Source organism: Centropristis striata, chromosome 18, assembly GCF_030273125.1.
Source record: "Centropristis striata isolate RG_2023a ecotype Rhode Island chromosome 18, C.striata_1.0, whole genome shotgun sequence".
NCBI lineage: Eukaryota > Metazoa > Chordata > Actinopteri > Perciformes > Serranidae > Centropristis > Centropristis striata.
The window spans coordinates 7635688-7651663 of record NC_081534.1 but is presented as its reverse complement, the minus strand read 5'-3'; the positions used below and the strand labels follow the sequence as shown (position 1 = coordinate 7651663).

Genomic DNA, 15976 nt, shown 5'->3' with positions numbered 1-15976 from the left:
CTTGCCTTTTTCAAAAACCCCCAACATCCCAGTTACAGCATGCTCCTGTTGCCTAGCAACCGGCTGGGTCTTGAGAGAGAAGAGAGGCGTCATAGATGTGTATGTATATCCACTGCTGAGCGCGAGAGCAAACACTCTGTGCTGCCTCTCCCTCCCCTGTGAGCAGCTCACTCTCTCCACAGCCTCACTGCCATGTAATGGAGCACAGTATTACACACTGAGTCCAGAACATCAGCCAATGACACTGCACCATGCTTATATCATTTATTATTATTGACATTTGCCTGGTACAGACTGCCGTCTTTATAGATCATTTTCACAATCAAGCATAAGAAAAATGACATAAGACATAATAAAGTTCATGGTCTTTTATTTGAAAAAAAAAAAAAAAGACTAGCATGTACAACTTGGAATGAATGTAAACTGAACTCAGATGAACAGTTGCGAAAACCGGTGCGCCGACACTCCTAACAGCATGCGCTGCGAAACACAGCGCACCCCTCACTATGCTCTCGTCTGAGTCGAGAAACAGAAGAAGAAAAAGAAAAAGTGAAGGCCAGTGATTCTCTCTTGCGAGAAAAGAGGACAGACACTCCATCTCAGCGAAAAAAAAAGAAAAGAAAAAAAATAGAAAGCTCACCGTAAGACTCTTTAAGTCCCCCCTCCTTTAAAAAGGGCAGGACGCACAACTACTAAGATGGCCGTCCAAATAACATAACAAAAACAAAAAAGAACATGCCAAACATTTGAAAATGTATTTTTTGTACATCGTTTTTTTCTCTTTTTATCTAGCATACAATTAAGTCCCATTCCACTTTAACGCTTGAGTTAGAACCTGGTATACTCTCTCATCTTAACAGTACAGGGTTCCTCTCCAAATACAAAAAAACTGTACCAAACCAACAAGAGGACAGCTTATAGTGGAATCAGCACGCTCTGGTAGCCCGGAGGAGGGATGGAGGGGGCGGGGTTAGTGCTCCGGTCTCAAGCTGCATGCATGAAGAACAGAAAACAGAGAGAGAAAGAAGAGATGGCCAGCCCAGACATTTACCACTAGCAAATGGAACTGTAAGGAGTTCGCCAAATGCTTTAGCTTTAGTCTGAAGGTAGTAGTTACAGGGTTTGTTGTTATTATTATTTTTACTTGTTAAGTACTGATGCTAAACTGATCTCCGGGGGGAGGGGACAGGATCACTAACCATCATTTTCATGCAGATATTTTTTGTATATTTTTATATTTTTCCTGTGTGGACAGAAGGATATTTTATTTCAACATTCAATTATTTTCTATACAGAAACAGTATGAATAAATGAACATTTTTTTTCCAAGAGGTAAGTAAAACATTTTGATTTTTTTTTCCTTTTTTTTTTCTTCTAAGAGGGGACAGGAAGGGGTGGGCAAGCTTCACTTTGCAGTCATCATCTGTACAAATTCTGCAAGAGAGAGAGAGAGAAAAGAGAAGACAATGAGGACATCAGGTCGGTGCCAGTTAAGAGCAGTCACCTGCTAAATTGTTAAATGCTTTATTAATTTTTTAATCAACTTGAGCAGGTTCAGAACACACATCCTAATTAGTGTCTGCTTTCCAAACGGATTCCGTGTTCATCTCGTTAAACCCATTTGATTAAAAAGCTCCTGCCTTGTGCTTACAGTTGTCCAGGTGCACAAGTAAAATGAAAATAAATAAATAAAAAAGGCTTTCATTGTATGTTGAGTACATATTCTTTCCGTGGCACAATGGGAGTATAGAAGTAGGGCACTTTTCAGCCAAGACTTATGGACTGTTCATAATATATCAACAGTCTTCTAGAAAATGAGTGCAGTCTCTCGTGTAATGTGCCAAGGGAGCGACAGTAGAGGGGGAGGGAGAAAGGAGGAGAAGGAAAGAAAGAGTGAAAAGGCTCCTGGCACACTGATGATAATTCAGAAGGATGGTTTTCTCCCATCTCTGTTTCAGCAGGCTCCATCTATAGCTCCTATTTAATAACTAATATTATGTGTGGCTGGCTTGTCTTGCAGTCGCCCTCAGAGAAATACACAGCGCTGCTTAATAAAAGCTCACACCCTGGCCTAGAAACTAAAGCTATTTGTGCACCGTGACATTTTAGTTTTTGCTTTTTTTTTTTTTACCTTCGTAGTTGACCTGTCCATCTCCATCAATGTCTGCTTCTCTGATCATCTCGTCCACCTCCTCGTCCGTTAGCTTCTCACCCAGGTTCGTCATGACGTGACGGAGCTCTGCAGCGCTGATGTAGCCATTTCCGTCCTGGAAGCATGGGATCGAATGTGTGAAACAGTAAATTCCCACAGGCTAAGAACTGGTGAGGGAAAAGAATCCCCACCAGGCTGATAACTGAGGAGACATGCTGTCAGGTGTTAAGCAGATGGGAAGTTGGAAACGGATTTACCACCAGCCGAAACTTTAGTTACGTCATCATCACGCTTATTTAAAAAGATTCCAAGATGACTTCTTGCTACACAAAAAGGGAGTACTTAACATGGAAACTGTTCTATAATTTCCTCATTATGCTCTTAAAAACTTTTATTTACCTTGTCAAATACCCGGAAAGCCTCACGGATCTCCTCCTCGCTGTCTGTGTCCTTCATTTTTCTGGCCATCATGGTCAGGAACTCCGGGAAGTCGATGGTTCCATTACCTGGAATGGGTGATCAATGAGGCACATTTAATCACCAAAAAAATTGCAATTGCTTAAAAGCAAACTGGGGTAAGTAGAGATAATGTAAGCCAGCATTTAGCTGATGAAAAGCAACATATTCAGAGGACTGGAGGACTTAATATTCATTTATAGAGCTCGATTTTTGGGAACGATACTGATTTTAGAGGGGAAAAAATCACTGATCACTGCTATGATGACTGATACGGTGGTATAGTGACTAATGAAAATAGACCTTTTTTATGTGGATTGTGCACCAATATTAGTCTGTAAATGTACTCAGATGGCTGTTTCTTAAAACAAAAAAACACATTAAGGAATATTTAACATTACATGCACAATGTATTCCATTGTAAACCAATTCTGGAAATAGAAAATACAATAAAATAAAATAAGTAGCTAAATGAACATCAGTGATGTATGTTCAATATCAGTTGATTGTTTAACATCATACAAACACTGAAGATTTTGATCAAGTCTTGATTGGTAAAGATCAACAGCTGATTTGTTTTATTTCCTGACAACTGTCATTCACCTTTTTAAATTCTTCCAAAGCTACATGGTGATATTTTTCTTGAATTTAGCACACTAAGGCCATATGAAGTTTTGGATTTAGCCAGTCCTGGTTTTGATTTTGATAACTGAAATTGAAAGCTAATTTCGATTGATTTTCAGTTTGAAATTGACACCCCTATGTGCAGCAGAAATGACTTCCATACTGTTTCAACCGCAGGAGCTTCTGTCTCATGTGGTAACAATTTTTTTAGTTTCACTGTTTTGAGTCTTTTGCTTTCATCTTAAGTGCTGGCTCATGTGAGGCGGTTGTATTTGTTTTTTGGCTTTGGAAGTTCAAAATAAAAGAAGAAAATCACATGTGTATGATATGTTATTTTTAACCATTTATGAATTGGATTTACAGTCATTGTTATGTGATATATATACCATTACCGCAACATAAACTTTTGTATATATTGATAGAAAAATTGGGCCATATCGTCCAGCCCTAGCCTGTCATGGGCTCTAAATGAATGTAGGCAGTATTGGTTGGTTCTCACAGTGTATGACACTAGTGTTTACATCATCATAGGTGCCATAACTTCTCTCCGGGGGCGTGCCTGACAGCAATGCTGCGACTTGGGACACGAGTAATGGCAGAGAAGGGAGCTGATCTAAAATCATTTTCATGTACACCTTCCTTCCTGTGATAAACACAGCTACTGCAGGCTGGGAGGAGGAGGAGGAGGAGGAGGAGGGGGTGGAGGGTGTGTGTTTCCCTTTCTTCCTCAGGGAAGCCCTGGGAAGATGTTGCATATGTTATACACAGCGCAGCAGGATTGCAGGGGGACCCACGGCCAGTCATCCATAATGTAGACATATAGTATACTGTGCAGCTTGGCCTTCAAGGAGCTGGGATAAATCAAAGGCTCATCTCTCCTGGTTGGAAACCCCGGCCTGAGGGGAGGAGAGAAGGCCAGGAAGGAGGTGGGGAGCTTCTATGGAGATGCTCGTCCCTCATGTCTTTTATCCACCCTTAAGTCCCTTTTTTTCTCCTTTAACATTCTGACACTGTGTTTTGGTGGTGCTAATGGCAGCAGCTGTCCTGGTGGCGCATGTATGCGTGCGATTGGATCAATATCCATGTTACTGTTGTCAAGACGGGATTACCAGGGGATCAGACCCTCTTGACAGAGGAAAGGATCTATGAGGAACTCAGCAGCTCACCGGCTGCAACCACAGGGGGGAGGACAGCATGTTTGGAGGTGAATCTAATGGTTTTTGTAGACCTGGGGATGTTGGGAGGTAGAAGTGTTAGCAATGTATTATAATTGAAAAATGTCACAAAAAAAGTCAGGGGATTGGAGAGAAGGTCAGGGACACCGAGGGCAAAGTACCCGGGAGGATTAGCCCTGGGGTGGGACGGATGGGGGCGGAGGGATTGTACGCAGATTAACCAATGACAGAGCACGCCTCAGAGAGCCAACAAGAGAATGGAGAGCGAGAATGGATGTGTGTGTGTGTGTGTGTGTGTAACGAAAAAGGGATGCAGTAATGTGATGGGGCAGATGGTGATCTCATAGCCCGGGGTAACAATCTAAGGACCTGTTATCTAACACACAGAGACAGCCAGCAGCACAGAGGGAACACATGCTGCCACTGGGGGGTTGGGAGGGAGGCTGAGGGGGGGGTTGTCCCAGTCTTGGAGAAAAAGGCAGGACTGCAACTGGAAAACCATCATCTGAGGGGAGGGGGGGGGGCAATGAGAAGAGAAGCAAAGCAGCCCTCCAGTGATATCTGCTCAACTGCACCTCGAGCCAGCTGCTGCAGTGGAGGACGGAGGGAAGCAAGGAGGGATGAAGATAGGGAGGAAGAGAGAGAAAATGGTGGGAGGGAGAGAGAGAGAAAAAAAGAGAGGGAGGGAGGGAGGGAGTGGGCGGTAGAGAGGGAGATAGAGATGAGGGAGCTGTGAAGAGGAGAGAATATAAGGAGTGAACCGAGTGGGAGATGGTGCGATTACACATAAGAGGTGCTGACGCAAACTATAGAAGGCTGAGGCATCTCGGCGCACTTGTATGTGTGGTCATCGTTTTTTTCCTGCATCATAAAGCCAACTTCCATCCCAGAGATAGGAATGAGATGTCGGGTTGTGTAATGATGACGAGTGATGTGCTGTGACTAAAGCTAATATTTTTGTCATACACTTATTCAATCCATTGAAATGTTCTTTTTCTTGGCTTTTACATATTTTATGACGGCACATTTCTCCAGGAATATGGAAACATCTGTATCCTTTCGAGCAATTGTGGTTAGCTTGTTTCTGTGTGGATGATAGATACACAGCAGCAGTTCCATTAGATACTGTAACCCACTGTTCATAAATTGTGGCTTGGCTTTTACAAATAGCCAAGAGACTCTTTCTTTTAACGGCTCTGTTTAGCTAAAACCTTCCATCCTGTCTTCCATTCATTGTAATTCTTTACCACGGCCTCCTTGTTTGGTAAATAAAGCTGATTTTCAATGGGCCAGCTAACATCCCATGGCTGCCGATGTGGGTACTGGATGTGCAAAGCGCAGAGAGGCCTTATGTAACCACTTTTATTTTCCATTACTAGCTTCATTGCTGTCTGACCTAGATTGCATCAGCCAAGGGAGGCAGAGGCAGAACAAGGGGATGTTAGTGATGGTGTGTGTGTGTGTGTGTGTGTGTGTGTGTGTGTGTGTATGCTTGCTCTTGGGTGTAACTGAGGGGGAGGGGGAGAGTGCTGAGGATGGTGGGAGGACGTTTCAATAAAGGGGCAGCCAAGCTGCAGTGCAATTGATTTCTCCTGATCAATGCGGTCCCATTTACAAAATCCTATAAGCTGACAGAGCACCACTGGGGGGAAAGGCCCACTGACAGCGAACATCCTCCACTCCACTGCCCAAGGACGGGCAGCTCGGGAGCTACGAGCCAACTCCTCCGACTCCTCTCTGTCTCTATTTTTCTGTCTCTGAGAGTTGGGTCGATTTCTGGTTTAGCAGGTCCATGCCAGTGTACAAGCTTAAACTTGTTTGATTGAATGCCAACTGGTTGAGCTGGTTGTCTTTATGACAAGTTATAAATGAATGTAAAGCTACCTGAGCACTAAATCCAACTTGTATTTACAGTGTTTTCCTGCAAATTGACTTTACCTGGGCAGGGCACCAAGGTATATTTACGGCCAAGTATCCCACCACCTATTTCAACAATTTAGCTTTTTATTTGTTTAATCCATCCGGGAGAACGATGCTATCCATGATTGATTACCTCCTTTTCTATCGCTTCCACTCTGATAATAAAGTATCATTAGAGACCGCAGACACAGTGCAATATGGCATTTTTAAAAATTAACATTATGATTGTTGATAAACGGATTAATGGAGCTGACACACTTTGCCCAATTTACTGCAGAGCCGAGACCTGCAACATAAAGGAGATCAGTACAGGTGGAGGAGGGGCAACGAGCACATTGTGTTTGTTTCCTATAAAGTTCACTTTCTGGCAAACCAGCTACCAAGTGGACTGGAGTCACTACACTCTCAGTCAAGTGTGACACCTAATGTTCAATTTGGTAGACTGGTCTGTCCAGTGCTTGGCTTAATATCAAATCGGTTTGAAAAGGTTTACACCCTACAGTCTCTCTTTCTTCTCTATACATCACCTTTGGGAGTCACTGCAGTGGATGATAAAGGTGAGCTGCTGTTCATGAGGTGAAAAAAGAAGAATGTGCCTGTGTTATGGCACTCAGCATGGGGTGCCAACACTGACACTCTTGTGACACTTATCCTGCTCTACTCACCAGCACTGTGAGCACCTCCCGCGCATCCATATCTCTGACGTTGTCAACTATGATGGAGCTGAACACACAGTGACTAAACTGCTGACACGGGCCGACACGTCATGTGAAAATATAGCTGGCCGGTCAGTTGGCCTGGACAGTTGGTTGACAGTTGGTAGAAAAGGGAGGGAGGTGGGCAACCACACGACTGATGTGTTGGGAGATGGGGCTGTAATGGATGCTCTATTTAATCCCTCAAGCATTTGTTACAGAGGTTTTATCACTGAAGGCATGCAACAAAATGGTTATGATGTGGAATTATGATTCTATTCACCCAAAATGACTGAAATTAATGGATAAATCTCCCAAAGAACTGTACCACCTAGTATGAACTAAAATTGTTCTGCAAGTCATTTCACTGATTAAAAATGGGGATGTGAGTAGGAAAGGATCAGTTGAACTGCTGATGGGAACAGAATGGCCTCACCTTATTAACCTGAATATCAAAAGCCTTCCTACTCACTTATGATAGTAAAATGGAAGCACAATTAACAATTTAACTGCTGATTATCCATCTTTTACATACATTCCCAAGTAATTTAGGCCAGAAGTGTGCACTCACTTTATATCCAGTGACATATTTCACTTGAAAATGATTCATAACATTGATGTAAATCCTTCCTGTCTTTGTAATGCAAGACATTTCAAATACCCATGATGATTTAGTCCACTCTTCTGTTTAGGATTTAGCAGATATTCTGACCATGTTGTCTATTAGCACTGTATATAAATCCAATCACAAGACTGAACTGAAGGGTTTTGAGGTCAATGTGTTCTGCTTCTTTTCCTCTCCACATGGACTGACTCATGGACTCAAACATGATTGGTACAGATTAATTTATTACTGACCTATCTGTAATGAGTAACTCACAGCTACAGATATTACTGGCCAATCACTGACATCTTTGTATTTGTTCTTTATTTTCTAACTTTTCATTTCTAGCATTAGTTGATATTATATATTATAATGTTATGTATCCTTCAATAAGCTATTTGTTTAATAAAGCTGCCTTCTGAGGACCCTTCCAGAGACACAAATCAGATGCCATATTGGTAATCGGTGAATTTTCCCCTTTGATATCTGTATTGTGTTGGTCTTAAAAATCCTATATCGCTCTGGCTCAACTCACAGGTGTTATTATCATGGCTAAATCAAGCATGTATACTGACCGTCAGCGTCCACCTCATTGATCATGTCCTGCAGTTCTGCCTCTGTGGGGTTCTGGCCCAGCGACCTCATGACGGTGCCGAGCTCTTTGGTGGTGATGGTACCGTCACCATCCTTGTCGAATAAGGAGAAAGCCTCCTTGAACTCTGCAGGAGTGGAGGTAAGAGTTACAGGTTAGATTACCGTTGCCATGCAGTTTCAGAAATGGGTTAAGTTAGGACACTGCAATCAGGTCGATAAGGTTCACCGGTCCCTTGTGACTAAAGCAACCGTGTTAACTAAGTTCATTCTTCTCTGTAAATTGGCCCACGTAATCATGGACAGAAGTGAAGTTGTAAATGTGCTGAGCTCTAAAACCACTCAGGGATCTTATCTCATACCGTGAAAACAAAAAGAATGAGGCAGAGTATTGGAGGCTGAAAAAGAGGACAGATTTTACTGGAAGAACTTCAATGTGTGCAGCAGCTTGTATGAGCAGGCTTCTTAACTATGGGCCATAAAAAGCCATCCAGGGAGGTGCAGGCAATAGTGAGCATTAGCCTTGGAGTCTTAGCACAAGCTAATTAGCCACAGAGGGGGTCTGAGTGAGTAGAAACTGTGCAGCCTCCAGTTTTAGTACAAAGAACACATCATTTATTTATCAAGAATATCAAGGTGCCTCAGTGATTGAAACTACTCATAAGCTCGCTTGGAAAACTGTCTATTCACTGTGGCTTCATGAGCTTTACTCCTGACTCATGACATGCTGTAAAAGCTTCTTCCCCTTATTTCCTGTTCATTTTGAAAAGCTAATGATCTACCAAGGGAGGGCAGCTGCCAAATCATTCAGAGTTCTGTTTCTTTTCATGCTCGCCATTAGTGGTGTGAAGGCAACCAGTGCAGCTAATGAAAGACATCACCTTGCTCATGTGATGGAGGAACGTTATTGAATAACATAGCGTGGAAGAGATCCACCAGTAAACATGTGAAAAAAAGGTCTTGGTTATGAGGGGGAGTAAAGCAGAAAAATCTCTCTGTTCCTACCTGCAATCTGCTCCTCTGTTAGTTGGTCAGCCTGTGGTTGGAAAAAAAAGAGGGAGAGGGTTACAAACAATGAAGTTTCTCAACAAGGCAACTATTTCAAATCCCAGAGTGTTGCGTCATGACATTCCTCATCGTCCCAATCCACCAACCACCACATGGCTTAACACTGGCCACAGTGTTCAGGGGTCTGCTGGCCACAGTGCTAGGCCATCAGCAGAGGCCTTAGCTGGAATCTGCTCACAGGGCTGCCAAAGTTTACCAATGAAACTACTCCAAATTAACTAACAGGCCCATTAGCTAGCACCCAGTACGCTGGGGATGGGAGTGCTGGTCAGTTAGAGGACTCATTACAATATTCATAACCCAAGAATCTACATTTCTTATCTAAATGGCCTGTGTCTTCTCTTTGCAGACTCATAGTGGCAACCTCCGGGCCTAAAAGGTGAAGCCAATGTGCTTTAATCTTGCATTCCTCCTACTGGCCAGCAGGGGATGATTCCACTGGTTGCAAAACAAAGTCTCATTGTAGAAGTCTATGGGAAAATGATCCTTTTTCTCACTAAATTTATTAAACACTGTCCTCCTGACTTTTTGTTCTTAATCATAGTTACAAGTCTTCTTAAATACAGCATAAGACTCATTTTGTAAATTATAGTGTGATTTACAGTAAAAGGGTGTGCTTTCTTGCCGGGCTACCTTGTGCTTGACAAGCCACTGTTTTGTCTTAAAACTTTGACCCTCTCACAGTGTATTTTCAATCAGAGTTAAGTCTAACATTTTGGGTGCATGATGGTGAAGGCCAAAAACCAAGATGGTGACAGCAGAAACACTTATTTCAAAGCTTCAAAATGGGAATCCACAAACCAATGGGTGATATCACTGTGAAGACGTACACTATTTTATACAATCTATGATCATAGCACGCTAAACAGATTCGGTCCGTGTAATAGTTTAGCCCCGGTTGCAGTCCTCCTTGACTCCAGTCTGAGTTTGAAATTGATACTGTTGCTGAACATCGGTTATCAGACTTGGCTCATGCTAATAGCAGACTTTGTGAAGACTTCTTTTGTGTTTGTGTGATAGACTGCTAGAAAGCTTCCACATAGAGAGCTCTACAAAGACACTTCACAGAATTAAATTTCCAGCTGATGAGAGGCTCCATGGGATTGACTCACACCATGTTCAAAAAAGTAGGCTACACCATGGCGGTCCGCACATCAGGGACTGCTGGGCCATGAGACGCTGTAATAAAACGGATGAAGTACTGTCTCCAGACCAGGAGAAAATGTTTAGGCGGGGTTGTTTCAGGACATATCAGCATGAGAGTGTTTTCCATGGTCATACCAACAGGAAAAAAGGCCTGCTGGGTTGGCGCAGGATTGGTTCCCCTCCCACCCTGTTCCCTTTAGCTTGCTGAGGCTCTGTGATGGCTGATAGTGACTCACACATGCTTTAAATGGTTTGCAGGCGAGCATTCACTGCCAGGCCTTTTACATAGAAGGATCACGCTTCTTTGTGAAGGAGCTTCTGTTTTCAAACAAAAACCCTCAGCAGTGAAGTGTGAATACAAAGCTTGAGGCGCAAAAAACTCCCACAGGTACCCTCCCTTCACTGCTTTAGTTTTTTCTCTTTAATAATTAGTTAACAGATCACACTGACATCATTGTGCTTGGCAAAAAGGAACACACAAATAAACATGAGCAGTCACAGATGTGCACACTTACATACGTGTACTCTTGCACACACAGTCTTTCTTAATGGCATTCTTCCTCAACACCAATACTTTCCATCCCCGTGTTTCCTGTGAGTTAGTCAGAGTAGCCAGTTCTGCCTCAAAGCAAATTCCTCAAGCCAATTGTGTGTTTACGTGTTTGTACAAGCAATCTAGCTGTGGATACTGCACAGAAAACATCCAATAACAAGTCATCCTGAAACCCCATGGCTGTGGAAATCTGAGCCTCGTAAAAGTCCATGTTTGGAGGTGAGGGTATTTTATTTTGTAAAGCATGCCAGTAAATTAAATTTGTTGCACAACGACTAGATTCAGTTAGACTGGATAAGATTAAGGAGATGAAACACTGCAAGCTGACCTTTAGCTTTTTTAAAACAAAAGGCCTCTCCCAGTGCTTTGAGTAGCAGCAGCCATGGGATGGATTGATCCAGCCAGCGAGGGCTTTCATGGATAACATCAGCAGAGCTCATACAATTAGCTGACATGATTCAATGCCCTGCCTGCACCCTCTTCCTGTCTCCATTTCCAGTTGTGAGAATCTGAAATGTCAAGAGACAAAACAGCCATGCCAACGAAAACATGGCACCCAGCTTGACCACTATTCTCTTTCTCATTTTCAGGTGCCACCATCGTCTGGTGCTCATGTCTTTTATCCTTGTGTTAATTCTCGTTTTCCATCTTCCCCTTAGTCACCCTCTTTGTCACGCTGTGTTGCTCCTGCTGTAACTTTGCTGTCTCTTTCTGTCCCCTGCTGTCCCTCTAAGTGGACTGGGTGTGGGGTTTGGTGACTCAGTGCTATGGATCCTCCCCTGGCTTAGGCCCAAGCTGTTGGGGCCTCATGGTGCTGCTGCACCACCAGGCCCACTACCGGCCCATCCCTTCCTTTTCTCCTTTTTCTTCCTTCTTTCCTTTGCACTTGGACTTCAGCCAATACCAACTTCTCCTCCTCCAGACCTTTCCTCTCTTTGTGTCATTTTCTCTCCACGGTATATATATGTGACATACTGTTCCAGAGGAAACTCCCTGTGATTCACCATACACAGTGTTCTACGGGCAGGGTTGTTCACTGCCAGGCTTCCAGCTTGCAGAGGAACAGGAGTGTGTTAGTGTTTGGGGATGGGGGGGCTCTGCTGGCATCAGTTCGCTGGCATGAGTGGGTCAACCACTCCCACTGTTGCCCGGGCAGCCGGCCCGAGCAATGCGCTCCAAACAGGACTGTAGGAGGCAGGAGGCAGTTCACCGGGCCAGCAAGGAATATCTTGTGCTCTCAGTTGATGTCAAATTACCCTTGTACAAACTTACTGCATCGCTCACTGTTCACACTAGCTTTAATTTGATACGGGATGCAAAATGGTGTAAGAGAATGCCAACGATTATCTTCTTCTTTATCAACTCTGTGGGCACTTTTCAAACTGCTGATCTGTCAGGTGCCCAAACCTGAAGTAGCTTTTCTATATTCACCAAGTGAAAGACGCGTAACCAGCTGTCACTCCGACAGATGGGCGTGACACACACTAGCATACACACTTCCATTCATTCCTAACACAAGCACAAACACAAAGAGCCAGTGTGGCACACACACTTCCTTTCTATAGCTCCACAGAGCGCTGAACGCCTCTTCTCTTTGAGGCTGGACAAAAGACAGTGAGGCCTCAGGGGCCGGGGCCCGTGTCTGGAAGGGAGGGGGGGGGGGTGGTAGTGGTGGGGGGGAATGGGTGTAAACGACACCAGCATCCCCACACCCTGCGGACAAGGCTGGTCCACCATATGGCCTGGTGCTGATAGGTGGCTGGGTACTCCTCCGCACCACTTTATCACTCCTAGACACCAGGAACATGGAACATGGCTAGGTGTTGCCGCCAAGCAGATAAATTATTCATTGCGACAGATCAGATGTCCTTCAAGTTACTAAACATGCATCAGCAAACAAGAGCGTAACAGGAATAGGATAGGGCCTTAGCATGGTCCGACTACTTATTCGATACTTCCACCTCAATAGGGGAGGCTGTTTCCACTTCAATGGCCGTATTGATGCAGACAAGGGGCTTACGCCTGTGGAGTAAACTTTTCAGAGATGCTGATACGCAGGCCATAACAATTCCACTTTACACTCCAATTACTGCGCCGCGTTGCAACGTGAAACTGCATCGCAGCTCGATACCATACATGGGATATTTGATCGCAGCAGAGGGGGGAAAAGAGGTCTACAGCTTCTTGACTCTCTCAGGCCATTAATGATGGCCTTTTTTTTTTTTTTTTTTTTTTTTTTACACATCCAGATCACTTCTTGATATGTGACGTAGCCAACCGAGGGGCTTCGTTTTATGAGCTGGTTGCAGATGTCAGTGTGAAAGTGTCTCCAACACCTGGTGGAAATGGATAGAATGGTGCGGTAATGTATTTTGCAAGTCACTGAGGCCTATGTGGTTTCTCAGCATTTAATGCTACAGAATAATAAACCTTTTACAAATGTATGAGCTGTGGAGTAACATGGTGGCCCTGAAGTGTTCATAAAAAACAATAGGTACTATTGAGTTGGTTTGGAAAACTTAACAGCTGTTGATGTTTAGTGGTTTCCAGTGGCAGAAAGATCTCAGACAACTCACCGGCACCACATTTGCATAACATCGAAAATTTGCAAAGGGGCAACCAAATCAGCCGACATAACACAAATAGATAACACAACCTAAGATAAACCCTCAGAGCCTGCAGTGAAGGCGGAACTGCGTCTCATATCGTTTTTTAGTAGCTCTTTATTTGGTAGCCAGACGATTCAATGCAGCTATAACCTTGTAATTACAGAATATGGTCCGTTTCCGTTGCGGAAAACTGACGAGATAAAATAGTGCCATTCCCCCATCATGGCTCGGCTCGAGCAGCAAGATGGTGCAACATAGAAAAGGGGAAGCCAGCTCGTGTTCCTCATAACTAGAGGAGCGTCGTCGTCCGTGGGTTTACCGCGTTCAAACCGTAAACACAGAATAAAACACATGTTAAAACATGTCGGCTATGATATGAAAATGTCAGCGTATGACTGTGTTATGCCTCTAACAGCGACAGGAAGGCTTCCCAACACGCCTGCGCTGCTAAGGCGGATTCTCAAATGCACCCTAATGCATTTATGGCTGCAGAATTATGCTGTTATGACCCAGAATAGCTTTGTTAGTTATTCCGATACCACAAAATCTAGTCCAAGATTTAATTCGAGCTCCACCATGCAGCTGTGAACCAGCTACTTGCCCTGATATAGCCGAATACCCAATAATGCTGTATGAATTGCGCAGTTATGAGGAAATACAGCCCCGTTTTGAAGGTGAACACAATTTCACGTATAAACCACAAAAGCGAACAAAGACAGTCCATAACAGAGCTTCACATTATCCCATGCAGTTGCTAGAACATAAAAATAGCAGTTTGCGGGCGTTTTCCGCCTCTTCTACGCATACGAATGTTCATACGCGGAATCAATGAGTGCGTAAATTGCCTAAAGAACGGAAAAGCAATACGCTCAACCAGGTTTACACTCGTAGCAACCAGGGTTTACTGGGATTAAAAACAATTCCCCTACTGCAAAGAATGAATGACAATACATACCATGTCTGATGGGTTGTGTGCTTGTTGGTCTGTGGAGGCAGACTAGGAGTGTGCTCGTTCCTTAGATGGAGTTCCACTGGCGGGTTAGGAGTGTGTATATTGGCCGTGGCCAGAATGGGGATTGCCTGTGTATCCCTCCGCCACACTAGCACTGATCACTCACTTCCTTATTTCAATTCAGGGTTGCTGCAGCGGCACAGGCCTGTAGCAGAGAAGAGCTGCCAATCACCGGGGCTAAACGCCTGCAGTGCATTGAGTGCATCCCTTCTGTCATATTGAGGTACATGACTGGGAATGCAGTGGATATTTGATTTATTATTGCTGAACACATCTTTGTATTATTATGTTTTAGATGTACATTACAATTGTTGCCTATGTAACCAAGGCCAGATTAACCATATGGGCAACTGGGCAATTGCCCAGGGGCCCACGACCTCTAAAGGGCCCAGGGCAGTGTGGGCACAAGCAAAATATCTGGTTATCTCTCGCTTATTAGTTAAACTGTCCATCGGAGTCGTTGCTTAACAATGAATTTTAAGGTGACAGGATGATTTCTGTTTAAAATGAGCTGACGACCAAAGTGCTACTCGATTCTAGATTCTTGATTCTTGTCTTCCTCTGTGATGCCTCTATCAATTCAATACATTTCTGCTGCTGGGAATAGGTGTTGTTAAATAAATATTGGATGCTTTAAAAGTGGTTGCTTATTTATTTATTTTTTTGCGAAAATTGAGGACACTTCCTTCCCTTTTTTTTCTATCTTTTTGTACAGTGTCCTTGAGTGCCAAAAAAGGCGCCTTCCAAATAAAATATATTATTATTATTATTATTATTATTATTATTATTATTATCATCTATGTAGTGGGTCAATTTTGCCAGATTATACTGATGCTGATGTGTTTTGTTTTCATTACACCATATGTGAGTGAGTGGCCTTGACAAGAGGACATCGTAGTGCATTTGTAGTTCTATGAGCGTTTGCACATCTGTACAGTTAGTTATTGAAGTATTTAGTCTATTAACTGTATATTACTGTAATTTATTCTATATTTTGCCAGATTATGGTGATTCTGGGGTCGTGATGATGGGGCCCTTGGATATTGTTGCCCAGGGTACAGCAAAGTGTTAATCTGGCCCTGTATGTAACGTCAATGCATGTTATAAAAGCACATAACACACATGGGGGTCAAACCTCCAAAGGTTAATATGTTGATGTCATGTTTTGCTTATTAAACCATTGGCCTCCATCACAGGAAACAACACCAGAGTCATGTGAGGATAAGGTCCTGTAAGGAAAAACTGAATACATGCTATTACTTTTATTCAACTGGAGGCCAGATTCCCACACATTTACTAGCAGGAAAGCATAACTTACAAGAAGCAGTGTTTTATGTTCATTTAGTAGACTTTTAGTTTTTAGGTTTTTTT

The 15976-nt window shown here is 43.4% G+C and overlaps 1 protein-coding gene across 1 annotated transcript; it reads right to left on the bottom strand.

The window, feature by feature from the left end:
* Window positions 1-353: 353 nt before the first annotated feature.
* calm1b (calmodulin 1b) lies at window positions 354-14683 on the bottom strand. The gene is made up of 6 exons (XM_059355986.1): window positions 14549-14683; window positions 9223-9253; window positions 8202-8345; window positions 2552-2658; window positions 2132-2267; window positions 354-1434 (listed from the first exon to the last, which is right to left on the bottom strand). Exons 1-6 carry the CDS (start codon window positions 14549-14551, stop codon window positions 1406-1408), a joined length of 450 nt encoding a protein of 149 aa, XP_059211969.1. The 5' UTR covers window positions 14552-14683; the 3' UTR covers window positions 354-1405.
* Between the last annotated feature and the right edge of the window lie 1293 nt (window positions 14684-15976).

Excerpts from the sequence above, each read along its gene's own strand:
- calm1b (XM_059355986.1), bottom strand. Across the intron at positions 8,346-9,222 it reads AACAGAGGAGCAGATTGCAG|AGTTCAAGGAGGCTTTCTCC; the intron begins GTAGGAACAGAG and ends CCACTCCTGCAG. Across the intron at positions 2,659-8,201 it reads CAATGAGGTGGACGCTGACG|GTAATGGAACCATCGACTTC; the intron begins GTCAGTATACAT and ends CACCCATTCCAG.